Source organism: Dermacentor albipictus, chromosome 1 (genome assembly GCF_038994185.2).
Source record: "Dermacentor albipictus isolate Rhodes 1998 colony chromosome 1, USDA_Dalb.pri_finalv2, whole genome shotgun sequence".
NCBI classification, from domain to species: Eukaryota; Metazoa; Arthropoda; class Arachnida; order Ixodida; family Ixodidae; genus Dermacentor; species Dermacentor albipictus.
In genome coordinates, this window is record NC_091821.1 from 134,469,536 (window position 1) to 134,497,352 (window position 27,817).

Below are 27,817 nucleotides of genomic sequence, written 5' to 3' on the forward strand. Positions count from 1 at the left end.
GCTTCTAGTGCAGTATAACGTTTTCTTTTTTTATCCCAATGGTGAACATACTTCAGTACAGTGTCATCGGCCAAATCATTGTGCACGTTTCAGCAATGGCATGCCTGTTTCCGACAATGGATTGCAATATTTCAGCCTACAGTTGTTCCTTATCTTCACACAGTTTTGATGTAATTAATAGAAAATCTGTCGCGCATGTGCCATCATTTTTCAATATGGTAAACATTTTGAATTAGGATATCACACTTTATCCTAAAATTAGCTTGTTAATTGTGGAGCCACATTATTCCAATTCGGAAGCAAATACAGCCAAGTTCATATTTGCTCAATGCAAGTTTAGTGGCAGAACAAGCACCCTTATTTTTAAATGTTTCTATATGTATGTATTTCTGTGCCCATGTTTTCTTAACCACTTCCTCTAAAGGACGTCCTCTGGCTGAAATGGATCAAAGGCTCTGGCATTCAAGATTGCTGGCATGACGAAGATCTCAAAACGAAATGTGTAAAAATACATACTGTGCTAATAAATGTTTCTAGCAATTTTTGCAATTATACCGGCTTTTCATTTTTCTGTATCTGGTGCATTCAGTAGACTCTAATGTAATGTTCTTAAGGTGGTTTATGTAGCCTAAGAGGCTACAAACCTTCATATTCATACATAGGTCCAGTAGCGTATCGGTCTAAGAATCAATGTTACAAGTGCATCATTGGCTTTCACACCAATACAACAATAGAGTTATTCAACTAATACACTAATAGGCCTATTTGACTAATACACTAATAGATTGTTAGTGCCAATAACCTAACAATAGCCTATTAGCTTTTGTACAATAATTTTTGCAAGGGTTGTCTTGGCTGAACTGCCAACAAATAGTTAGACAAAAGTGCCATATTTACTTGATTTTAACATGCCCTCGATTGTAGTAAAGCGCACCCGTTTTCCATGACCCCCCCCCCCCAAAAAAGAGTACAATACCGTGCACCTTGTGCTTTCAAATAGAAATACTACTATTTTCTCTCGTTTGGAAAAAAACAGATTTATTCCCAATACACTAAAGTTGCGATGAATAAAAACACAAATGGAAGCGGCGTACCTTGCCGCCAAATTTTTCACTGCACTGGTATGAGCCGCGTGGGGCAATAGATATCACTCGTTGTCGCTATCGGACAACTCGTTATCCCTATCAACAGACCAAAGAATTTCGTCCTCGGTGCCATCCATGGCATTCGAAATCCCGCACTTTTTAAAGGCATTGTTGACCATGGCAGACAGGATTGTGCACCATGCATCTTTCACCCATCCAGTAAAGTCCTGCAGCGAGGCACACTTCATTTTATTGGCGGGCATGAATTCGTGGCAGCCACTGAAAAGCCATTCGATGTAGAGTGCCCGAATTAAATCTTTTACTGGCTTGTTCAAACAAACATCGAGCAGCTAGAGCTGCGATGTCATGCCGCCGGGTATCACGACAAGGTCGGTGTTGCATGCAGCCAGCTTGTCCTTGATGTGCTGGTCAAGGTGGCACCTGAACGCGTTGAGTACAAGCCTCCCACATAGGCCCAAACTGCCGCTGGGTCTTTTCCGCCAAACGTTATCAATCCAGTCAGCGACCAAGTCCATGGTCATGCAACCTTTTTTATTTGCGCGCACATCACGCCGCTCGGAAACACGATTCCTTTTGGGAGTGTCTTCTGTGTGAAGATAAGACACGAGGGCAACTTGTGCCCATCCGCAGCGCAACAAAGCATTGCAGTGACTCTAATTTTTCGTGGCCGGAAGACAAAACCCGCACTTGCTTCGCCCCCTTCTTTTCAACGGTTGTGAGCGGCGTCTGATTGGCATTTCCAATCTGTTCGAAGTGGTAGCCGTTTCTATTGTGCAACTTCAAAACGTACCGCTGAAAACTGTGCAATTTCTCTTCATATTCTTTGGGCAATATTTGGCATATCCCTGTGTCTGCCTTCACCCGCAGCGGTTGCTCAGTGGCTATAGTGTTAGGCTGCTGAGCACGAGGTCGCAGGATCGAATCCCGGCCACAGCGGCTGCATTTCGATGGGGGCGAAATGTGAAAACACCTGTGTACTTAGATTTAGGTGCACGTTAAAGAACCTCAGATGGTCGAAATTTCCGGAGTCCTCCATTACGGCGTGCCTCATAAACAGAAAGTGGTTTTGGCCCGTAAAACCGCATAATTTAATTTTTTTTGTCCGCCTTCGAAGAGAAGAGCCTTTTCTTTTCATAAAATTTGATAGCCAGCACCTGCTCGCTGTGAAGCCACTCCGCATTAGCCCTTTCTGTAGGGCTAACTGCATCGCCCGTACTTTGAGCAGATTGGTCGTCACAGGCCACTGTGCCGCTCGCTACTCTTGCACGCATTCCGCGAGCAGCTCTTCTATTTCGGCGAAGCGGCCCTGCTTCGGTCCACTAGGACCCTTCCGTGTTACTTTGCTGGTGAAAATATTCTCCTTCTGTTTGCGCCAGTCCCGCACGCAAGTTTCGGGAACTCCGAACGCCTGTGATGTGGCCTGATTTCCGTCCGTCTCCACGCACATAACTTTCCTTTTAAATGCGGTATCATGGTGCACTCAGCGTGTCTTTGCAGTCGGCGCTTCCATGCTGATTGAATAAATGCAGAAAACGGGAAGACAGGCGGTAGACTAGGTTACACCAGCGCCTGGTTACACGTACAACATGGAGGTATGCACATGGAGGAAGCCATGGCAGCTAGGCTAGAAACGCGTACGAGGCGGCCATTTTTCGAATGGTGATAGCGATATGGTAATGCGGATTTAGGGTCCTACTCAATTCTAAACACGCATGCAATTTTTGGACCCGTTTTACCGGAAAAAAGGTGCACGTTAGATTCAAGTAAATACGGTAACAGGGTTCATTAGCAGTACACTGCCAGGGTAGAGTGCCACATGAATAATTCTTTACAGTGTAGACTGGCACTTTCACTGCTGGTATTTCCACAGAAAACTGTCCCTTTTCTGGAACTTTGTCTAGCACGTAATTTTCGCCCCTAAGAGAGATCGTACCACCTTTTCAATTGTTCTCACTGTGTGGTTAAGCTTCCAAAAACTTTTGCAAATAGTAGATCACTAGACTTAACGGATGAACACTATGAAAGCCCAGATGTATTGCACTGTTATTAGCTTTGATAAAATTGAGGGTAGAGGTGAAAATAAGGCCTGTAGAAAGTTCATGGTGGTGACAGCTGTGACATGGTGTACACAAATCAGGACCAAGAAAAAGCAGAAATGGCATTCAAAGTTTCAGTCACATTTATGGATTTCTTACGTACTTGGCAAAGTTACAAAAAAGTCAGAATAATAGAGTTTGTGTGAGACATTAGGCATCTAAAGAATTTGTTGGCAACTGCTTTCTGGGCACGTCTGTTATACTGAATTTCTAATCAGTCAATCACATTTTCTAAGTATCCCCATATCGCCTATCACTAATGCAAGCATGTGCTAACAAGATGCTCCTGCCAGAGGCACAAAGGGCATACATACCTCAGAAGAACAGGCTCTGGCCAAGACAGGATCTAGCTGATAGTCAAGTGCTGCATCACGTACTATGCCCATCACCACAGGCTCGCATGTTTTTGTCAGCTGATGCCGCACAAATTGTGCCTTGAGGCACTGAATTACCTATAAGACGAGGATAAAATACACACTCTTGTTATATTAGTCTGGTGTACACCACACAAAATCACTGGATATGCTAAATGGAACAGCAAACTCACAAAGCAGACACTCCTATACATGCTGCAATTCCAAAGGTAAAAGAAATATGCAGAGGTTTTCGAACACTCAGAACTCATTGCAAGCAGTAATATGGTGAATAATCATATATGGAGCAAAATAAATGCAAAATTTCTTACACTTTATTTTTGTGGGCACATTGGTGCTAAAGCAAAAAAAAAAAAAAAACAGGATCCTAAACATGCAAGTTAGAGCAACAAAATATTTTGTTTGAGCATCGTCTTTGCAATAAATACATGCACTCTTCCAAAGATATAAATTGCCTGACAAGAAAAAGTGGGCATGTTGCGGACTCAAGCTGCCCACGAAACAGAACACGAGCTGTCCATACTATAATGCACATGGCATACAATCTTAACACGCTGTGCAACACCTCAGAAGTCATTGCGAACGACCTGCTTAATATGATTCTGTTTCATCTATGTTGGAGGCTGCAGTTGTTCCCCATTGTTCAGAATATGGATATTAGATATGAAAAAGGCATCTTTACTACCAATACTACTTTCCTGCAACAAGGTTTGATGATATTCCATTCAGGGTTTGTATGAAACATTTGACTGAAAATTCAAAGAAAATACAAGGATGTCAATGATGCCAAAGGTCGAAATTCAAGGAGGAAAGAATAAACGTTAATCCCAACCATACAGTCATAAATTGTGAGATCTCGTCCTGCTTAGCTGCAATTTCTTGTAGATAAGCAGCTGCTGAGCTGGACATACTTCAAGCTCTTCTGTTTGCCTTTAGGTTGACTTTCCCACTGTAATGATGTCGATCGCCTTCTGGCATGGTGGTTAGTGGTGTTCGACTTCAACTAAAGATACTCATCACGTTAAAGCCAAATGGCTGAACCTTGCTTTCCGCCAGGCACTTCTAGAGCCTCGATCTCAAAAATAGAGCCCTGATGGCTGCGGTAAACAAATCAGGAAAACAGCAAAATGGCCACATGGCCTGGTTGCTTGATATGGCTTTGTCTAGGTCCACCAATGCAATGGTGATTTAACCAAACATAACTTTGGTGGCTGTGGACCCGTCACATTGCAATTGTTTAGCAACACTCTCAGAAGAAAATATACAAGATTGTTTCCCAATAGACAGTGCCCATGGCATAGGCCCTATGCAGAGTTTGTTACATTGAATATTCAAAAGTCGCCCCCAGTCCCAGTTTTCAAGGAATTCAAGGAGCACACTTACTTTCAAGGAGTTCAAGGGCCCTTGAATCTCTTTTTCCAATTTCAAAGGTTCAAGGAAGTATATGAACCCCGATTCCATCCTTCACAAATTCATGCTATGCTTTTAAAGTGCTTACCCTTTACAAGAATGATGAATTGGGCTAGTTTGAGTGCACTAATTTTCCTTGCGCTCTGTATTGGAGGCCACTAACAGGAATGAAATGAACGTTGGTTGTGAAGAGGACATGAAGTGTCCTCCCCCATGTCACTTTAGAACCACAGTTCATTTCGTCCCTGTCAGTGTCTTCCAGTACATAGTGCAAGGAAAATTAATGCTCACCCATGTTTTCTCACTTATTCTTGAACCATTTAAACAGCACTGCATGAGTCAAACCTCCAGGATAGCCTTTACTTGCTATAAATGCACACACCGATATTAAAAAAAATCTTGCAATCAAGTCTATGTAAAAAAAGTGCAAGCGTGATGGTATGCATCAGCACCATAAGTCAATTACAAGTCAGCAAAAGCATCTTTAATTTGCCCACTGCCCAGATTCCATGGGCAAGCTACTACAGAGAGCACAGTAAAAGCACATTACTTTGACCTTCATAAATCTCGAAAAATCGGATAAATCAATATTGCTGTCTGGTCCCAGCAAATGTACTGTATTTTCCGGACTATAGTCTGCACTTGGTGTACAGCCCTCAGGGGCCAATTGGGGCTTAAAATAAAAGGTTTTTTAAGTAGTTCACACCGGCTGCACAGTCTGCAGGGACAAACCAGTATACAGTAGAGAAGCAAATATTATATTGTTCTAACAGAAAAAGTCTGGGCCCTTTGTTAGACTGCATATGCTCGCAACAGTTCTTGTGTTTTGCACATCTATGAAGTTGTGTATAAATGTGCGGTACATTTTGCTACGAAGTTTCACGCATGTGCTCAGAAGTCAAAGCACTTTAATGCAGCCATTTTACGTATCGTGAGCAGAATTTACTTGCATATCACAATCTACCAATATGGGCTGGAGATATTGCTCGGGCACAGCGACTATAATTTCACAGCCAATTTCGTTGTTCTAGTGCAAAAAAATTTGTAGGCACTGTGTGAACTTATTTTCTTCAAGCGTGCTTCCTACCTTAAAAATACAATCATGTATAAATATTCCCATAAATATTCCCATAAATATTTCACACTCTACAAAACTTCCAACTTTTAAACTTGTATAGCCTGTGGACTATAGTCCAGAAAATGCGGCGCACATTCTTCTATATGGCATCAAATGCACATAAATTTTCATGGTACATGCCCATGCACCAGTTACTGCATAGAAGCCCTGAGGGCAGAGAGCCACTAATGAGCAAGCCAAAAGCAACGCTAGCATCACACCAAAACTACTGAAACGCCACGATGGAGCATGCCTTACTGTAATCACTCTGAAAGAAGTTATTCTACTGTAGAGTAGTATCGCGCAAGTTCTCCTGAAAGGTTCCACATGCTTATAATTCACAGGAGATTATAAAAATTTCCACAGATTTCACACAAAATACATACAAGGGTTACTAATCTTTTTTCACTATATAAAGACATGCCTATGCCAGTAAACCTTTTTCAATTACTTTTGAAATACATCCAATAATTTGCCAACTCAGATCATTTGGATATATTTCCAGCCCCATGAAATCTGAATTAACAAGCTGTCACTGTATGTGCTCTGTCTGTGTTACAGGGTTAAAAAGTAACAACAGTGATGCAAGACCAATGTAATCTGATCCGAATTTTGCACACATTAAAACTCGCACAAGTGTGCTATATATAAAAAGGCATATTGGTAATGCCTCGCTAAAAGCAAAGTGAGCAAAATGAACCTGACTGAGAAAGGTACACTAATAAGAAAAAAATGCTTTTAGAAAGATAAAAAGGCCAAACAGATAAAAGGATGTTAGACTGCTGTTTTACTTAATATACTTTGATAATCAACACTTAAGTGATAGTGGCATAACGAAGGCACTCTGCAGAAACCGAAGCTAGAATCTAGTATCCCATGCCACGATCAAGCCTATGATACAGTTGAATTGACTTGCAGAGAGCAACGTGGGTTTGAAGAATAGCTTTTCTTAAACCTTCTTCTCTTTGCATCTTTTTCTCTGCATTGTTAAATGAATGAATGAATGAATGAATGAATGAATGAATGAATGAATGAATACTCAAACAAGCAAGCAAACAAACAAACAAACAAGAACCAACCTTTCCCTGGAGCTCTGTGCTTTCTGCTGCTTTGTCAAGCACAAGAGCTGAGCAGAACTTGGCAATGTCCATGCGACAGGCATGCTGCAACTGGGCATTGAGCCTGTAGTCTGTGTTTTGTTCCACCAGGCGGCGCTGCACCATGGTGCGGCACCGAACATCCATTGTAGGTTCTTTCCGATGGTCTGCCAGGCAGTGAAGAGCACGGGTGGGTTCAACCTGAAAGAATAGCACAGCTGCTTTATTTTTTTTAACACTTGCAATGACCGGTAGTGGGAACATAACATGCAAGAGAAGCTGTTCTACAGAAGCAGAGAAGACACGTAGAGGCTTCACCCAGTATCATCATCAGCAGCAGCCTGGCTACGCCCACTGCAGAGCAAAGGCCTCTTCCATACTTCTCCAACTACCCTGGTCATGTGCTAATTGTGGCCATGTTGTTCCTGCAAACTTCTTAATTTCATCTGCCCACCTAACTTTTTGCCTCCCCCTGCTATGCTTCCTTTCTCTCGGAATCCAGTCCATAACCTTTAATGACCATCGGTTATCTTCCCTCCTGATTACATGTCCTGCCCATGCCCATTTCTTTTTCTTGATTTCAACTAAGATGTCATTAACTCGCGTTTGTTCCCTCACCCAATCTGCTCTTTTTTCCCAGAATACCCAACCACAAGGGGTTATTTCAGATGCCAACTAGTACTGAGCCCTTTAATGTGTTAGCATTAGAAATATCAAAGTGGAAAAGAGTGTATGTGTGTGAAATGTGGGAAGCCAGTCACGTGGAAGAGGTAGAGAGAGGTTGGTAAAGCTTAACCCTTTGAAGGTTTTTGCCATACATGTACGGCGGCGGTTTTTTGTCCAGCAAGGTCTTTGCCATACGGGTATGGTTTCGACCCTCCGTTTGAAATTTCGCGCCATAATGACGATGCGTGCTCACTGGGAGGTGCTGCCACCTCTTAGGCGTTACAAGAAGCATTTGAAATTTGTGCTACCTTCTTGGGGAGATAAACAGAACTGATTTCTAGCTTCAGCGCGTCGCGCAGACTGCGGCAACACTCCTTTTGCAGTTTCGGTTTCGCCGCGTGATCGCAATGGAGGCGCGCGAGACATCATTTTTCTCTTTGTCGGCACTCTCTTGCAGAGGCCGTGGAAGTTGATTTCTATTTTGATTGGCACTGCTCTTGGCTTGTTTATAACCGCCACTCACGAGGTATTCTCGCTCTCAGCGGCAACGCGCTTTCGCGGTTTCGGTTCTGCCGCATGATCGCAACGGAGGTGCGTGAAACGTGATTTTTCTCTTTGTCGGCACGCTATCACAGGGGTGGCGGAAGTTGATTTCTATCTTGATTGGCGCTGCTCTTAGCTTGTTTATCACCGCCGCTCACGAAGTATTCTCGCTCTCTGTGGCTACACGCTTACGCGAGAGGGTGCCTCAGACCTCTGCCCAAGGCAGCCGCACGCAGAGAAGATGTCATGTGTGCACCAACACAACTCGTCGCTCCAAGAGACGAACATACACGCATTTTAGGTGTGGAGACTGCGATAAGGCGCTGTGCGGAGACCCGTGTTTCAAGGAGTACCACACTCTGAAATACTATTGAACATTTTGCAGTTCTGAGTGATGCCGACACCAAAATACTGTTCCAAATTTTTTTTTTTTCTATTTATTCCCGACTTTATACATCTTGTACTTTCAAGATCTGACAAGGTAAGTTGACCACCTGGGAAAGTTTTTTTTCAATATAATTCGACCCTCAAAGGGTTGAAAGAGCATGCGCACACTCTTCTAAGCTCCCACATACATGTGCACGTGCATGCGTGAATGAGAAGAAAGGAACCCGAGGGGCCCAATTCGGCTCGACAATGACACAGAGGACAGCACAGGGGAAATTAACTTTAGTTACTAACTTAAGTAATGGCCATGAGTGGTGGCACTGGCTAAACCTTCCAAGCTTAGTTCTAGTGAACAAATATAAATACCCAAGAAAGTGGATGGGAAAATGGTGCTGCAGTAGCTCAATTGGTAAGAGTATTGCAAGCATAATGCGAAGATGTGGGTTTGTATTCCACCTGTGGCCAGTTGTTTTTTCATCCATTTCCATTTTCATTTATGTATCAGTTCTTTACTTCAATTGAGAACTACAGTTAATTTTCTCTATGCTGCCCTTCGCACACCTGCCAACCTGAAGATTTGGAAATTTCTAAATCTATCGCGGCGAGGGGGGGGGGGGGGGGCACTTTTTTTTAATCAGGGGATTTACTTTTTGAGACAAGCTTACTTACGTTTTCACAACCGCAAGTGAAATCAGTGTCTTGAAGAGTAACATGGTATTTTGAACAACATGGTATTTTCAACATGGTATTTTCAGAACAACACTCAAATGAAGAGGCAGCGTACCAAATGGTGGTTCATGAGCATTCCGGTGTCAAAAGTGCGGCAGGAGAAATAAAACAAAGACAATGTTGAAAGTTTTTTTTTGGATGCAAGAGGTGTCATACACCACAAGTTCATCCAACAAGAACAGATTGTGAATCAAGAGTTTATATCTGTACGTGTGCTTAAATGTATGCATGATGCATTGCAATGTTGTCATACTGAAATACATTAGAACCTGATTGATACTATCGTGTTTCGTACAGTTTCCCAGCGCCAATGTTCGGGATTGAGAGCACAGAAAATTACTCAATACAGTTACGACTCATTTTTACCGGCTAATATGACCTGGTTATACCAGTTACATCACCCAGGCTGAATTCGAGAAGCGGTAACGTAAGCTTGCCTAAGGTGCAAAAATCACAATGCATGTCTCGTGCCGCTTGGGCCTGCAAGCTCCGCGTGCATTGGGAATCTCGTGCTGTGAAAATTCGCACAATGCTTTGCGTTATGAAGATGTGAACTACAGCTCAGTCTGCCAAATTTTTTAATGACTTTGGATCATACATCTTTCCCAGTTAGTACGTTTTTTCGCACATTATTTCCCAAAACATATGAACAAGGTTTTTCTGCATGGGCATCTGGACAATGAGTCTTCTGCACGATAACGCGTTGTCACGCACTGCCCTGAGCAACACCAAATTTCTCCCCAAGTGTACAGCATAACTGTATTTCTGCATCCACCTTAATCCCCTAACCTCTTCGCCTGCTTTTTTTTATTTTGTTTTCCCGTGTGAAGAGAGCCCTAAGAAGACGGGGGATGGAGAACTTTCAGGCCATTCAAGAAGCCATGACAAGGGAGCTGACAGCCCTGCCAAAAGCAGCTTTCTCTAAACTGCTTCCAAAACCTCAAGAAGCATGGGAAGCTTTGTATGGATTTTAAGGGAGACTACTTCGAAGAGAGCTCCATAAAGGATTTAAATGTTGAATGCTTTTTTTTTATGGACTCAAGACTCCAAACTTTATAAACAAAGGTCATACATCACAACTGCTAACAACATCAATTGACATTAAAGGAGTAAACAACTTCTGCAGCTGTAAGAGCTACAGCGTCACTGCTTACGAGGATTACCTCCACCAAGTAAAAGTGAGAGGAAATCACTCAAAATTTTCAGGTACATTTATAAATTTGAGCAGACTCAAACTGCTGGGCCTACAGAAACTAATTCTTGCAATGAAACAACATGGTGTAGCAAGTCCAAGTGCAAATGTATGAAACCTAAAGCTTGACAGAATTTTGTTGCATCAGGGTCAAGTAAGGAAGACAAACACTGACCACAAGAGTTAGTAGGGTTAATGTTTTGGTTGCCCAAGGTAACCTTGTTTGCAGTAGATTGTGGTCAGCATTTGTTAATTATGAGTGCAAATGTGTGCCAGGTCGTGGTAGTCATACTTTCTGGGCTACTTCACTTTCATTCTACACCCAACAGCTCTGAATGCAATTAAACACCATGCTTCCAGCTACAGTCGAACCCACTTATAACGACACTCGTTTTAACAATATATCGGTTATAACAATGAGAAGCTACTGCCCTACAACCTTTTCTATGTTTTCTATGGTGAAACAGCCTGCTTACTACAATGCCTCCAAGCCACATTATTGGTTACAACAATGAAGTCTGGCTGCTGGGTGTCCATGCTAAAAGGCAATGGAACGTGAAAAATCCTTGGAAAAGAAAACGAAATTCAAGCCGCTGCATCCTTGCACGCTGCCCCAATGAACGCCGCATGCTCATAGAATTGAACCTGTTTTCTAGCTTTCTCTGTATCGCCAGCCTCATTTGCCTGTCTCCCATCACTCTTCCACCCCTCTGCACACGAATGGGCTGCGGCCATAGCTCTATGCCATGACACCCTCCTAAACATGAATGGATCGCGCTAACTGCGCTGACAGTGCTGCTCCCAGATTGTTCACTGGCCTCTCATTCAGCGCAGTTCTGCCAACGGATTACATAACCCGTGCTTGTCTTTGTTGGTTGCATCCAAGTCGTTCCTGGACACGTGGTTTCTCCGCCTTGTTCGACTCGCCGTCAAAATGGAAGATGGCTGATCCACCCGCTGATCATTGCCAATGTACAATGTTGCCGGTGAAAAGAAAGGGCACTGCTACAGATTTGTAAACGAAGTGCAGTATCATGAAGGATTACAAAGACGGTAACAAAGTGCATGACTTGGTGAAAAAGTAAAGGCTATCGCAACCAACAGTGTCCACAATGATCTGCTCGGCAGAGAAGTTCAACAAAGAAAGATTCTCGGTAGACAACGGGTGTAAACACAAAAGAAAAAGCCTATAAGGAGGTGGAAGAGGCCCCTACTTGTGGTTTCTTGTTGCCCTTGCCATGAACATGCCCATCACCAGGCCAATTCTGGCCACAAAGGCGAAGCAATTTGCCCTACTCATCAACAATGTGGACTTCCAGCCAAGTGGCAGCTCGGTACAGCACTTCAAAGAGAGGCACAGCATTGTTTACACAGCCGTCACTGGCGAGAGAGCTTCGCTAGATGTGGAGGCAAAGCATAAGTGGGTGGAGGAAACGCTGCCCCGCATCCTCGATAACTACGTTGACACCTACATATATAATGGTGCCAAAACAGGACTGTTCACCCAGATGTTGCCAACCAAGACACATGCACTCAAAGGAGAGACACGTAAAGGTGGAGAGCAAGCTGCGCCTCATTGTGTTGTTGTGCACTAACATATGTGGGAGCGACAAGTGCCTTGCATTTGTCATTGAGAAAGCAAAAAATCCCCGCTGCTTCCATGGTGCTGCCAGGATAATGGTACGCTACCATCACAACCTCAAGGCACAGATGACGCGAGGACTTTTTCATGAGTAGCCCTTGGAGTTCGATTAACATATCAAGCAATCTAAGAGGAAGGTGACGCTCATCCTAGATAAATGTAGTGCCCACCACTCCATGCTTAAGCTCTCAAGTGTGGAAACCCATGGACGCCGGCGTGATCACCAATTTTAAGGTCATGTATCATCGCTGCATCCTGAACAAGTTAGTTTTGTTGATGGACACAGCCACGCAGACAAGCAGGGAACAACCAGACTTGAAGACCGATCTATTGGTGGCCGTGCAGTGTATCTTTGCTGCATGATCTGAAGTAAGCGCTTCTACGATGTGGAATTGCTTTAGGAAAGCATGCTTTAACCCGAGGCACCAGTGATTTATACGAAGCCTGCGAAGCTCTTACCGACGAAGTGATGCCTGAACTTTGATCCACAGTTGACAAGGATGCTTCAGGACTAGAAGAGTTTCTACAAGTGGACAATGCATTAGAAACATCAGAATGTCTAACTGATTAGACGATTGTCGTGAATGTGCTTGCATCGGATAGCAATGGTAACAGTGACGGCGATGATGGCAACGATGAAGTAGTAGGGCAAGCAGCCTTAATGTTGTCCTCACAGGAGGTCCTGCAGATGATTCAGTCCCTCATGGGTTTTGTTTTCGCGAAAAAACCTTCCGCTGCACTACGTGGAGCCCCTAGATTCCTTGAAGAAGGATGTCAGCAAGCTTCACATAAAGCAAGCAAGGCTGAAGAACATGGGATTTTACGTGGCGAGATGCTTGTGGCGATCTCACCCCATTGTTTCTTCTGGATTTCTCATGCTGGGAGGCAGCCGTGGCAACCTTGTCGCATTACTTAAGAAGACCCTGTTGGGGCCACCAATGCAATACCTCGGCGGAGCTCGCATGTTACTTGCCGCTCGTGACCTCTCTTTGCAGTTGGTATAGCAGTGCCATTCTCGAACGCTGAAAGCCACTGCTCATTACACATGATCAGAGCGTGCAGGAAGCAGAGTTAAACCGTTAAATGAGTCAACACAATCAGCAGATGGATGGAGGAAGGTGGTGGGCAGGGGCATTAGCCTCTTCATCATTATAATTTTCTCACAACAGCTCTGCTATCCCCCTAATTTGCTATTTTTCATGCAACTCAGTTATAACAATTATCAGTTATAACAATGAAATTTTCATGGCATTTGAATATTGTTATAAGTGGGTTCGACTTCGTGAAACGGCTGTACAGCAAAAAGTTTCTTTTAACCTCTTGGAGATGGCGCGTGATGTCCACTACTACAGTTTGCAAAGATTTACATAGCATTCTACAGTTCAAGAAATGAAAAATGCACAAATCTATGAGCAGGTGTCAGGTTGAGTACGATACCTCTGGGCAGAATTGCCGCAATGCTGACTTGCATGCCAACGTGAGGCTGTAGTCCAAACCCACACTTTCTGCTTCTAAACGTTCTCGCTGGAAAATTGCAATGTGGCATTCTCGAGTTAGCTTATTCTTATGTTCCTTCAGGCACTCGAGCATCTGAAAAAGAGGCAAACAATTATGAAAGACAACTTTTGGAGTGATGATTGACTGGTGGTGTTTAACATAATAAAACAACATTTGGGCAAAACAGACACTATAGTGGAGGACACTAAATTGATCTTTAACACCTAGGGAACTTTATGTGCACCAAAATATTGGTACACAAGCTATTTCATGTAGAGCTCAATCATAATGCAGGTGCTGCTGCCAAGAACCAAATCCATGACTCTGTACTTGACAAAATCCACTTCCTGCCAAGCCACTATGGCATGTGAATCTTGGCGTAAAAAAATATTAGCCATGCATTTGCACTATTAAAGTCTCACGCTATGCATTTATCTAGCAGAACAAAGCTCTTGCAAAAAAGAAGTTGCTAATGCATGTGGTCAGTTTTTAGTAAAATGCCACCAAAGGTGTCATGACTACAGCACCAACTAAAGCTGAACAAATATCTGGACTGTATCTGAATGTTTAGTTATTGCTAAACATTAGCTCAACAGTGCAAGTTTGTAGCATTTATGCAGATTGATAAATCAGCAAGCATGCCAATCATTTTGGTGTCTGAAAAATCTGGTTAAGGAATGTTGATTGGCTAATAAAGTCTCACTTGAATACTGCAGACAAGATTTAGAACTCACTGCGCCTTCACCAGGATGTACATTGCCACACAGATTACGTTGGTCAGACACACAAGCAGCATCCAGTTTTGGATCTAGCTTGATATTTTCTTCCTGAAACGAATATCAAACACAAAACTTAGCATGCTTTATTAGTATTTAGTACAGGAACACTAAAGATGCCATAAGTTGACTTCACATGACATCATATACTAGACGATCACACAAGCAAAAATGTAAAAAAAAGAACCAAAAAAAAACCAAGGCAGAGTAGATCCATTTTATAATCTGTCATAAAACTGCATCATACCCATCTCTAAGCATATGAATTATGAAGTACATTTAAATTTGCATTGACAAATTCTGTCTCTAGTTGTCACTCAACAACATTTCGTACCTAAACATATTGTTTCATTTCTTTAGGTTGTCCAACATGATAAAAAATAAGTTTTGGTAAAACATTGAGAAATTATATTTCGATGAAAAGATGCAACAGCATCAACCACTTCCGTAAAATATAAATAAGAAAAATTACACACAAATGCTGACATATTTCATATACTCAATGACATCCATGGAATAAATTACGGTAAAAATTAACAGTAAAATTGGCAAAAAATTTTAAAGCAAGCATAAGTTGGCTTTACTGCATTAATATTTTTTTTAGTTTTTACTCCTTTTTGTAGAAAATCTTGATTCATAAAAATTTTTATTGAAAATTGGCCCCTCTGTGTACTGTACTCCCTCCCTATCAGTAGTTTCCTGCAGCAAGCACTGTGGACGTTATAAATATTGCCTGAAAATAGAGAGGGTGAATACCATGAAGAATGTGTTCACCCCTGCCCCTTTGTCTGTTTGCACCAGCGATGACTCTCTGCACACACCATCAACACTCATACTTGATTTCTCTGATAGAAGTTGCAAATGACGGGCTGCAGCACTCAGACAATGTAATAGTCAAGCTATGTCATGCACTTTCTGTCTCGGCTGCAGCACCAGAGCTTTTCCCAGCTTGGTCACACCTGGCAACATTATGGTACATGAGCATTCACTCACATTTGTAACTTCTGCTGTCTTCTTGGTGACTGGACAAACAGCTGCATTGCTCCTTAGCTTTTTTCCAGAATTCTCCTAGCTCATTTAAAGCTACTTGCTTAGCTGCTGCCTTAGCATAAAAACAGACGTTCGAGTGATTTCACATAGGCGACAATGTGGGTGACACACATTATGCTGCCATATTGCATGAGGTGGTGTACTTAGCTGCCAACCTCTGCTGTTACTCTGGCATTTGCGATAAGTACTCATCCTTTGTTGTTACAGTTACTACATAGACTAATTGTCAGGTTTTAAACTAAAGCACGTTAGGTGGTGGATGGTATCCCTGCCGATTTGTCTGACATTATGGACAGAAATGCAGAAATATTTCTTTAGTGCTCTTGCACCTTTGCATGCAAAAGAAAGAAATCTCGAGCATGAAAATATCAGCCCACTGTCTCTACTGTAAATAAAAGCTTATTCCTGAATCCCTACATGTGCCAATGCCTGTATGGCAGCTGCTTATATGTTTGTTGGGAGCACTATGTGTGCTTTGCAACAACACAGCCTTAAAACACCTTGAAGCCTCCACACTGCTGCAGGAAACTACTTAGAGAGAGTATAGTGTGTTCTTGACACGACATGGACTGGAAAGTTGAAGAGCATGTAGTAAAGTTTCTATGCTGATTTCCATTCACTGCAAACAGGTTGACTTACCTTCATCATAAAAATTCACACATTGAAAGAAAAGCTCACATAACATTACCTTGCCATAACTTTTGGGGAACATATTCACATTATCATTATAAAAAATCAAAGAAATGATAATTTCCAGTACATTTCTTACACTGTGATGCCTCATCATCAGCAGCAGCTTGTATAAATTACATTACAAAAATATCCAACATCTAGCTAACCCATATTATTCTTGAAAATTTCCTTATCACATTTCCCTTACCTTGGTACCCATTCTGTAAATCCAACAGACTAGTGGGTATTTATTCCACACACAATGTGCAAAACTCCACTTCTTCCTTTGGACATCAAGTTTATTTATTTATTTATTTACATATACTGCCATCTTGCATAGCAAGATATTGCAGGAGTGAGTGCATACATATGTCAATCAGTTGAAGAATACATTTGAGTGGCAAAAAGAAAACAAACAATTGAAAAAAAAAAAACAATATCAGGAATAGCTAGTTGATTAATGAACATGATTAGGTAATAGGTTGGCAAATACATCACTTGGTAACTCGCGCAAGGACCCCTCAAGGCCATTCCAAATCACAATTGTATGCGGAAAAAAGGAAAACCTAAAACAATCAATCGTTGCATTCAAAGGAACAATGTTAAGATGATGACTTCTTCTGGTGGGCCGAGAAGAAGGGTTAGTGAAAACAATAGGTGCATTGACATAAGTTTTCCCATGAGCAATTTTATGTAGCAGAACAACACGGTCACAAGTACGTCTATGGGCCAGTGGCTTTAGTAGTAGCTTGCTCGCATGTGATGTCGGTGAGAAATGGCGGTCATAACGATTATATATAAACCTTATGGCCTTTTTCTGAATAGACTCAAGCATGTCTATGTCTTTGGAATGATGTGGCGACCACACTACCGACGCGTATTCAAGTAGAGGCCTTATTAGTGATCTGTATGCCGTTAATTTACATTCTTTAGTTGCATCTCGTAAGGTTCTTTTAAGAAAACCCAGTTTTCTCAACGCCTTGTTGGTTATACAGTTAATGTGAGCATGCCATTTTAGATCAGGGGAGAAAGTAACACCAAGGTATTTAAACGTGTGGACGCTTGCAAGCTTGTGCGCTTCATTAAAATATGTAAATTGTAATGGTTGTTTTTTATTCGAAAAAGTCATTGATACGGTTTTCTTAAAATTAAGTGACATTTGCCATGTTCTGCTCCATTCGCAAAAACGGGTGAAGACTTCATTCAGCTCTAACTGATCATGATTACTACTTATACTAGAATAAAGGACGCAGTCATCAGCATATAGTCTTATTTTGACAGAAGTGCCCGCGGTTACTTCAACGACATCATTTACATAGACTACAAACAGCAAAGGACCCAAGACAGACCCCTGTGGTACACCGGATGTAACATTGACACGAGATGAGTGAACATTGTTAAATGCAACAAACTGGGTTCTTGTACTTAGGTAGTCCTGTATCCAACCTAGTAATTTATAATCATGAATTATTGCCTTGAGTTTAATGAGAAGCTTTTTATGGCACACTGTGTCAAAAGCTTTACTGTAATCAATAAAAATGGCATCAAGTTGTCCTCTAAGGTTAAGTGTGGATGCAATATCATGGGAGAATTCTAGAAGTTGTGTTACCGTGGAGAATCCGGAACGGAAGCCATGTTGAGCATGCGAAAGAAGATTATGTTCAGATAAGTACTCAATGATATATTTATGAATAATGTGTTCCAATAGTTTACAAGATGTTGATATTAAAGAAATAGGTCTGTAGTTAGATATTTCCTGCTTATTACCGTCTTTATGAATTGGAACAACTTTAGCACATTTCCAGAGTATTGGAACAGTGGATGATTCTACAGATTTCGAAAAAATTAGGGATAAGTACCGAGAGCTCCATTCAGAATATCGCCGTAAAAACATATCTGGTACATTATCTGGCCCAGTACTTTTCATAGTATCGATCTTGAGTATAAGATTGTGTACACCAGCTGAAGTGATTGTCATACTAGGAAAAGGTGTTGACGAAAGAGTAGTGCAAAACGTGGGGGTGCGTCCATCATCACAGGTGAACACTGATTTAAAGTAATTATTGAAAGCTTCAGTAATGCTAAGATTATCTGAGCATGGTTGATTAGCAATTATGAATGAAGGAGAGCTCTCACTTGGTGGACTGATGGTTCGCCAGAACTTTGATGGCTTGTTTTTAATGAAGTATGACAAGGTGCTATTAAAATAGAAACTTTTCGCATTTGACATAGCAGATTTTAAGTTGTTTTTAAGTGTGGTCAATACTGAAGCTTTCATTGGATTGTTTGCATAGGGTTGTTTGCGCAGACGCCTGATGCGACGAATTAGGTGTATAATTTCACGTGTGTACCAAGGGTGCTTGGGATTGCGCTTTATACACTTGGTTGGAATGTAATCAGTTATACATTGATTGACAATTGAGTAAAAACGGTTCACTAACACGTTAACAGAGGAATGGTTTACGCAACTCGAAAATTCATCAAAAGAGCATGCGAGCAACTCAGTTATGGAGTTGTCATCAGCACGTTCAAAGTTCAATACTGTCTGATGTGAGGGGCGCTTAGGCATAGTTGCTAAATTCAAATAAACAATGACCCCTTTATGGTCCGAGAGGCCTTCAACGATAGTACTATCGTAACCATTTTGTCTAAGTTGCTCATTTATGAAAACAAGATCTAAAATTGAGCTTTCTCGGGTTGCGGAATTCACAATTTGCGTCAGATCGAAAGAAATAGACATGTTAATCAAGTAATCACAAATGGCTTTGTGACGGCCACCAGCAGATAGCGTTGGCCAATCTATGCCAGGGGTGTTGAAATCACCAGCAAGTAACATTTTACAACAGTTAAGTTTATGTTTGGTTATATAATCGGTAAGATCGGAAAAGACACTGAGATCTGTGTCAGGGGGTCGATAAACAGCTCCTACAGCCAAAGTGAATCCACAAAGCCTTATTTTGCACCATACTGATTCGCAGTTAGGAACGTCAGGCAATGCTGTAAACTCAATGTCTTGGTTTACGAAGAGTGCCACACCGCCACCGCGCCGGTCACTTCTATCTTTCCTGAGGACGCTGTAACCTGGTGGTAAAATTTCAGTATCTAAGATGTGTTCACCAAGCCACGTTTCAGTCACGCAAATCACAGAAGGGTGATAAAATGCCACGAGGTGGTGAAAGTCTTGAATTTTGTTAAGAAGACTGCGGGCATTAACGTTTACCAGCGAGAAATTAGCATCGGAATGCAGTCAAGTTTCATGTACTGCAGAGGTTTGCTTTTTGGTTTTAATCATTGAATCACCTGATTCATTCAGCACATAGCGTACATTGTCTATCAGCAAGGAATCATACTGCAGACGAACGGTAGATGCATTTTTCCTTTGATTTACAGAAAGCCTCCAAAGAGCTTTGCGTATCTTTCGAACGCGTTCAGAGAAGTCCTCATTTATATATATATCTGTACCTTTAAGCTTTCGGGCATTCTTTAATATTGCAATCTTTGACCTGTAGTCCAAAAATTTGAAAATAGCAGGACGTGGTTTATCACCTCTACGCACCCCAAGCCTGTGCCAACGTTCAATGTCTGCACACTGAACACCAAGTTTATCAGATATCAAGTTTGTGAATGCGTCAAGTAGTTGCCCGGAGGGCTCAGTATGGGGTTCAGGTAATCCATAGACAACAAGGTTATTTCTGCGGGACCTGTTTTCAAGATCGTCAGACCGACTTTCCAGCTTCAATACCACGTTTTTAAGATGAGCGACAGTTTTTTCAAGTTCCTGAACTTGCGGAATCACTTCCGCGACTGGCAGTACTGACGTCTCAAGCCTGTTTAGCCTTTCTTCAATGGAAGAAAACTTGGCTGTCCAAGAAGATATTTCGGAACGAATTTTTTCCTGCCCTGCGAGCAATTGCAATAGCGTTTCCTGTAACTTATCGGGACCAGGATTGGTCTCGATAAGTTACAGGAAAGATAAGATAAGAATAGTTGAATAAAATCTATTTATGATTAATCTTTAAATTCATACCACTGTATTTCTATCTCATACTATCATTTTCTGTTCTATCGCTTTGTTGACTGGTATTAACTTCTTCCCAGGTTTCTTTGTTAACCTACAAATTTTGTCCCCACAGATCAGTACTGGAAGAATTATATACTGTTATTAGTAAGCTGCCATTCATATGCCTTGAGAACGCTTGCCAAACAACCAATTTTAATTTTTCTGCTGATGCCCTGTTCATTTGTATCCCACGGCTACTAATTGCAAAACTCATTTCCTTGTCAGGACATAGAACACTAATTTCCAGCATAATAATCTTCAAACTTACCCTGTATATAGTATAATGGTGGTGAACTTGCCCCAGGTGGAGCGAAGATTAACCACAATTGCACAATTCAGGTACTTTGCATAAATGTCATGTAACAAGCAGTGCTAGATCCCTGAATGACAAAAAATTTGCACCCTCCAATGAAGCTGTTAAAAGCTTGCAATGCTTCAAAAGAACAAGCCTTCAGCACAAAATACTAACCCTTTGGAAAAGTTCTGCTCGCAGCTGCTGCCTGCAACGTGAAGAGACTCGTGGTGTCTTCTCATCTGTGACATCATCCAGCACCAACTTGCTAAGACAGCTTACAACATCAGCACTGCATTGAATAAAGAAGTCACAACCCATTATTTTCTACATTTTAAAATAAATGTTCATACCATAGTATTCTAGAGACACATAACCAAACGAACACAAGAAAGTATTTGTGGTTAGAAGGGTGCCAATAAACTTAAAAAAGAACAAGAAAAAGTAAAAACACTGAGCTTGCAGTTCATGTGAGTGTTTGCAGATAACCTCCATAAATGAGGCTGAGACTTAAAACTTTATAAGTAGTGCACAGAATATTTATTGGAAAGGTTCATTACACAGCAATGCAATAATTAAAAGCATCTTCAGAGCACCACAGCTGCCTTGATTAGTTCTGCATACACTATTTTAACTAAGCAGTGAACACCAAGAAGGTATTCACAAAAAGCCAGTGCTGCCACATAAATATATATTCGATTCGACAATAATGATGTCATGTCATGCATGCAACTCCACAAATCAGCAAAATTCGCAGTGCTCAGTGCTCTGTAGCAATCAAGATGCAATGATATGCACTCACTCCTAGGGCTCCAACAAATATAGAAGACTACCATCCACAGCTGGAATTGCTATTACGATCTTGAATAGGTCTACCAAAAACAAAATATACATAAAACTGAATCTATGTTAAATACAAATTGCCTCCAATATATCCAACACTGCTTTCTGCAAACAAAATTTTCTTGTACAAGAATGTGCAAACATCTACAGTAGCAAAAGAATTGTTCAATAAGACACTTTTGAAATCCTGTATACCATGAAGAAAACACATGCTTATACTAGTATTATTCACCTTATTTCAGGTACATATATAATTTACCAAGAAAGCAACTGTTTATATTAAATGTTTTCAGTGAGAGGAAGCTTTGTGTCAAGAAGGCACAAAAATGTATTTAAAATAAAGTGCAAGAGAGCACACACGACGACAGGGGAGATGAAGACACAAGACAACAAAAATATAATTTGCTCCTTTCATGAGTGTATGAATTTTAGTGTTTTTTAACTGGATGCCAAAAACCAAAAGCTTATGCTAAATTCGAAAGTGAGCAGAGTTTGCTCTTGGACCTGTACCAAAAAATTAACACACATTTTTGTGCAGGTTATGTTCAAGTATGCGTAACTAATCTCTGGCATTCAAGAAAAAAAATATAACATTCACACAGTTCTGAAAGTTGTATGACACTTGTTCTAAATGAGAGGTGCATTAATGAGGAGCTGGAGATGTGCTAAATGAAAACCAACTAGAATAATGAGAGCAGACGTTCATATTTCAAGGCTCTTCGCTTGATGGTCGTATTGCATGCTACTACCTTACCAGACACATTTATATCTCCCATCTTACTCTCCAAAAATGCTGACAAACTAAAATCAGCTTTCTCAGCTTAACGCAAAACAGCAAGCAAAAACATGCGGACTTTCACACCTTATAACCACGCACAGAGTGCGTACCAAAGTAGAATGAAATAATGGTGTATAATGCTAAACACGGATTAAAACTGAGAACTTTCAACCAACAACTGACTTCAACAAGTTAGTATTTTTGCTCTGAAATGTGTAGAAAAACTCCAGTTGAAGTTGGAATACTTTTTTTAGTAGCTCAAACAAATCATGCAGTTATTGCTGTAACATTAAGCATAGACCACTTCCAATGTAAGTTGACGGAGTCACAAATATTCACTATAAGCGGCACTACACTGTAAATACATGTTTGAAAGGCTGTACATATGCAAAACATGTAACCCAAGCAGCCGCATGTAACCAAGAATCAAAGGAAACAACCGGGATGTTTGCATCCATTTAAATTTACGAACACAGATAGGTTTATGTCTGAGGACCTGCAGTATTCGCCAAAAGCAGACATACTAGTAAGAGAGAGAAAAAAAAAGAAAAAAAAAGGCACAGATGAAAGTAAGCCTCCGACAAATTTTTCATACCAGTTCGATTATTTGGAATTCTGTGCGGCAACGCCGCCAACTCGACACATAACTAATGCCGAACGGTGACTAAAATTTTGCACCGCATGATGCCTTGTATGATTTCACTGACTGATCTGCATGCACAATGTCAAAAACATGGTCAACGAAATCCAAGTTGTCGCCATTTGAGTGTTTGTTGCACTTGCCACCCGTGCCTACACTTTTATTGTCAAATATGTTCCTGCGCTTTCCAAGTGTCGTACAGCCCCTGCAAAGTGTTTTGCTGACTTCACACAAAAGCTGCAATTTTGGTCGCTGGCTGCCGATGAGGCAGCACGGCTAGGCCTAGCTGGCGAGGATTTTAGGCGGCATGCCATTGCAGAAAGCTGGCCCGGCTTATTTATTTATTTTATTTATTTATTAGTTACCTGCATCGCCCCGTAGGGCATTACAGCAGGGAGGTTACAAACTTGAATCAATACATCAACAAATTAGTTCAATGCGTGGTAAAAAGCATCATTTTCTGTAATATATACAATGGTCGATGGCAAACTGTTCCAATCTCGAACAGTTCTAACAAAAAAAAGAATAACGGAAGACGTCACCCCTAAAGAAAATTCCCTGACCTTCAAACAGTGGTCAAGTCGCCTAGATATATAGTGTGGTGCCTGGATATATTTATCGCGGATTATGCCTGTTTTAGAATAATAAATATCGTGGAAAAATTTTAATCTAATATGCCTTCTACGATCCTTCAGCTCTTGCCATTTAAGTTTAAGTTTGCTTTCTGTCATGCTAAGCTGCCGGCTATAATTACCAAGAACAAATCTAACTGCCCTATTCTGGATTTTTTCTAATTTGTTTATAAGCTCAGATGTGTGTGGGTCCCAACAAACACATCCATATTCAAGTATTGAACGTACATGACTAAAGTACAACTGCGTCTTCAAGTTACTCGGTAAATGACTAAAATTGCGCCGCAAGAATCCCAAAACTGATGCTGCCTTATTTCCAATATAGTTAACATGCTTGTTCCATCGTAAATCAGAAGTAAAAAACACACCTAGATATTTAAATTCCTTGCTTACTTTTAGAGTTGAATCATGAATTCTATACCTATAGGGATGATTAGCTCGTTTTCTTGTAAAGGTGACGTGAACAGTCTTATTTATATTTAACGACATATCCCAACGCACACACCAGTCTGCGATAGTGTTTAGGTCAACTTGCAGGATTTGTGAATCGGAAATGGCATCTATGACTCTGTAAACAACACAATCATCGGCAAACATCCTGAATGAAGACTGTATACCAACTGAAATATCATTAATATACAACAATGTATATGTGTTGCTTGATGTGTTTGTGCGGCTTGATGTGTTTGTGTCCGAAGACAATTAAATGGAGATCATGCTCATAGGCTGAACTGAGAGCAGCACACTGGAAGAGGAGTTTGGAAGAGGAGTTGATCAGCTATGGCAACTGCTGCGTAGACTTAAGAAGTTTGTATGTGTACGTACTGGTAGGAATGGCCAAGGCTTGCTTGTGGCCATAAAGGTTAAAAGCTCCGAAACTGTATTTGCAGAACACAGCTTAAACTGACAGCATCGCAGAGTCAAGGTCGTACATGTTACATCTGCACTACACGACGACACGCATCATGACAGGCAAACATGAAACGCACTCACGGCCTTGACCGTCACGAAGTTTCGAATAGGCATTACACTCGAACCTCGTTATAACAAAGTTGAGGGGTAGCCGAAATTACTTCATTATATCCATTACTTCGTTACATCCATTACTGCCATTTACTGGTATACATGCTCAATGGGGTTCACAATTGTAAACATGGAAATGACAGCTTTGTGGCCTGTGGAAGCGCTACACAGCCCCGCCCATGATGAAATTTTAATAAAACAACAAAAGAATCTTTAGTGCTTGCAACAGGTGACTTAGCACCTGACACGACAGCCTTTAGATAGCTGTCTTCTGTTCCATTGTGACGGGCTTTCGCGTCCGCTTTCCACTTGGCTCGTTGCGGTCAAGGAGCATGTCGCATACAACACAGCGCTCCGCTGTGTGATTGAGGAGGCAAGCGAACTTCACTGCGATGGCTTGCCTTGGCCGGCTCAAGGCCTCCAAGGTTACACCGATGCCAATGCAATTTTGGAGGCCACATCCAGTTACCAGCTCGCGTAGCGCGCCGCAGGGAAAGGGAGAAGTGAATGCATGGCCTGGGAGTGACCCCCGAGATTGCGCCGGGAAGGTCTCCGAGGCCAGGCCAAGCTGTGGCTGCCTGTGCGGTGCGCCGTAGAGAAGAGAGAAGTGAATTCACTAATCTTACACCCCGCTGCACATAGCCGCGCAGCATGGCGCAATTCGTGCAGGGTTGTGCGTGACATCCGAGATTGCTCTGCGGAGATCTCGAGAGGCCACACCCAGTTGCACCTGCCTGCGTGGCACTCCGCTCAGAAGTGAATGCACAACCTTTCACATCACTGTGTGTAGCCACGTAGCCAGGCTACACACAGGTGACACACAGGTCAGTGGAGAAGTGCGATCTTGAGCAGCTGCTTGTGCACAGGTGCGCAGCTACACAGGGCGGTGAGAAAGAGCAGTGTTGCTCGAGGATGTATTCAATGCGGGGACGTGGGAGTTTTGAATTGCTGCTGTGAATGAATACATAACTCTGCAGAAAACGATGCACTCGGCGCACAACGGCCGGCTATATTTTGGTTTCGGAGCCGAATCTAGCTTGTTATATCCACAGGCAGGACAATTTCACTTAGGTAAGACAAAGTTTTATATACATGGATATCAATGGGGATTTCGAGGGGAATTTCATTTAGTTCAGTACATCCATTATTTTGTTATATCCTGTTTCGTTATAACAAGGTTCAAGTGTATTTCCGAAAAGCACAACATACAGCAAAATTCTGGTAACGATTTTTCCATAATGCTGGAGTTGTAAAAACTAGATTCACTTTACGCGCACAAACTGAAGAGTGACAATGCACAAATGTTTGGTGCAGAGTTTGCGGCCGCAGCAAAGGCAACCCACATGCGCCCACAGAGCGCATACGTACAACGTGCTTCCACCTCTGCCGCAGCAGCTTATCCCTCCCCTCCCCCCCCCCCCGCAGCCCATTCTTTGTTCGTTTGCTCCACATCTCTTCCTCCTCTGCATTCCCCTTGGCTGCTCCTTCCCCACTCCTCAGCCAGTGCACCAGATTAAGAAGTGTGCTCCCTACCTCATCTGTAGGCAGGAGTTCTGGCAGCTGCATTATAACCAGTATTTTGTCTCCTGCAGCTGTACAGTAAGCAGTATGCATATGCATGAAGTTCTATGTCACAGTAAATGGGAGTCGGAAAAGGCTGTGTTACAAAAGACTCTGCACTATAAGTAGTCTGAACTATACTCACAACGTGAGGAAAACACACAATACGTTGAAGACAGGAAGGGAAAGGCAATGACTGGATGAAAATACAGTGTCAACAAGCATGTCATGTTCAAGCGAAACACTCATGCCACAAGATGTGATTTCTGAGTTTTGCTTTGCTGCTTGGAAAAAGAAAACAATCTTGATAGAAGTAAGTATTCTTTTTAAATATATGACACAATCAAGTGTTTCATTTGATGATCTACAGCTTCACAATAATTTTTGCCATATCCCCAATAAACCTGTACAAAAGGTAACAGAAGACATTAAGCAGTGATCTGAAGCTTAAAGGTAATCATTTTGGCACCATTCAACATTTGCAGAATGCAAGTGCCATTACACAAAGCCTTGTCCTGCTTGAGTGTGACAACCTGTATAAAGTAAGCAAGTTAGGAAGCAACACTCACTATACAGACTGCAGATGCATCTTCACAACAGTTCTCAGTAGCTCAGTTGAGGCGGCTTCTAGCAGCTACCACTGAAAATGCTTACCCAGACTTCGAGTTCCCACAGTACGTCTGAGCGTCCTTCCGGCAGGCTTCCTTAAAGGCATAGCTGAACTTGTAGTCTTTCAGTGAAATCTAAAAAAAATATAAAAAGAAGGCACGAATTATACAAACATGGGTATGTTTTTTTCTTTTTTTTTAAGGGAATAAAAATTTAATCACATGCCAAGGAGCAAGCACAAAACCTACTCACCAGCTGGAAGTGCTCAAGAGCAGCTCTACAGCGTTGATCCTCTTTCATGCGAAAGTCATTCTTATGTTGAACCAGACAGCCCAGAAGGTCTCCCTGATCAACATCCTTAGAAAGTAAGTCCTGCAAGAATGGTTAAAAACTAATCATGAAATCCAGAACAGATAAAGCTCAGTTGATTCATAGAACCATAAACATGTGATCATATGTAGACCACAACAATTTCTTTACTCAATACAATAGACTTTCATTAATTCAGCTCTGGCTATGTTGATTTTTCCATTAATTAGATCCTGAGTGAAAGTCCATGCTGTATACCCATTCATTTCTATGGGCCAAACCTTTGTTATTTTGATCCTGAGTTTGGCTCTCATCACAGGATAGTTTGAACTTGACTGGTCAGCACGAAGATACCTAATCCCAATGGGGGCCTCAATAGCTACATTGTCCACCTTCGCAGCCCTATTGGAAAAACAATGCATTGAATACACGTCAATCTCCCACCAAAAACACCTACTTTTGGCACATAGCAGGAAGATTTTCGAGTGAAAAGGGTAGTTCACGCAAAATTGTTACAGTATTTACCCTATTCTAATGCACGCTTTTCTTTCCAAGGAAACTGGTCCAAAATTTGTCTGCTCGATTCAATCGGATACAAAACCAAAACTACATTTGCGGCAATCACAACAGCCTACCATTAGAACCAGCACAGATGGCAACAAAACAAGTTCTCGCACAGCATAACAACAACACACTGCTTTCTGTGTGTGATTACAA

General features: G+C 41.7%; 1 protein-coding gene across 1 annotated transcript in view; it reads right to left on the reverse strand.

Annotated features, from left to right (window-relative positions):
* The window catches only part of Glg1 (golgi glycoprotein 1), a 114,610-nt gene that overhangs the window by 16,053 nt on the left and 70,740 nt on the right, over positions 1-27,817 (reverse strand). Inside the window, exons 13-19 of the mRNA XM_065424392.2 lie at positions 27,044-27,163; positions 26,837-26,925; positions 20,884-20,998; positions 14,591-14,683; positions 13,797-13,949; positions 7,183-7,401; positions 3,517-3,654 (exon numbers count right to left, since the gene is read on the reverse strand). Of these exons, the coding sequence (XP_065280464.1) occupies positions 3,517-3,654; positions 7,183-7,401; positions 13,797-13,949; positions 14,591-14,683; positions 20,884-20,998; positions 26,837-26,925; positions 27,044-27,163 (927 nt within the window). The remainder of the gene's footprint in view (positions 1-3,516; positions 3,655-7,182; positions 7,402-13,796; positions 13,950-14,590; positions 14,684-20,883; positions 20,999-26,836; positions 26,926-27,043; positions 27,164-27,817) is intronic.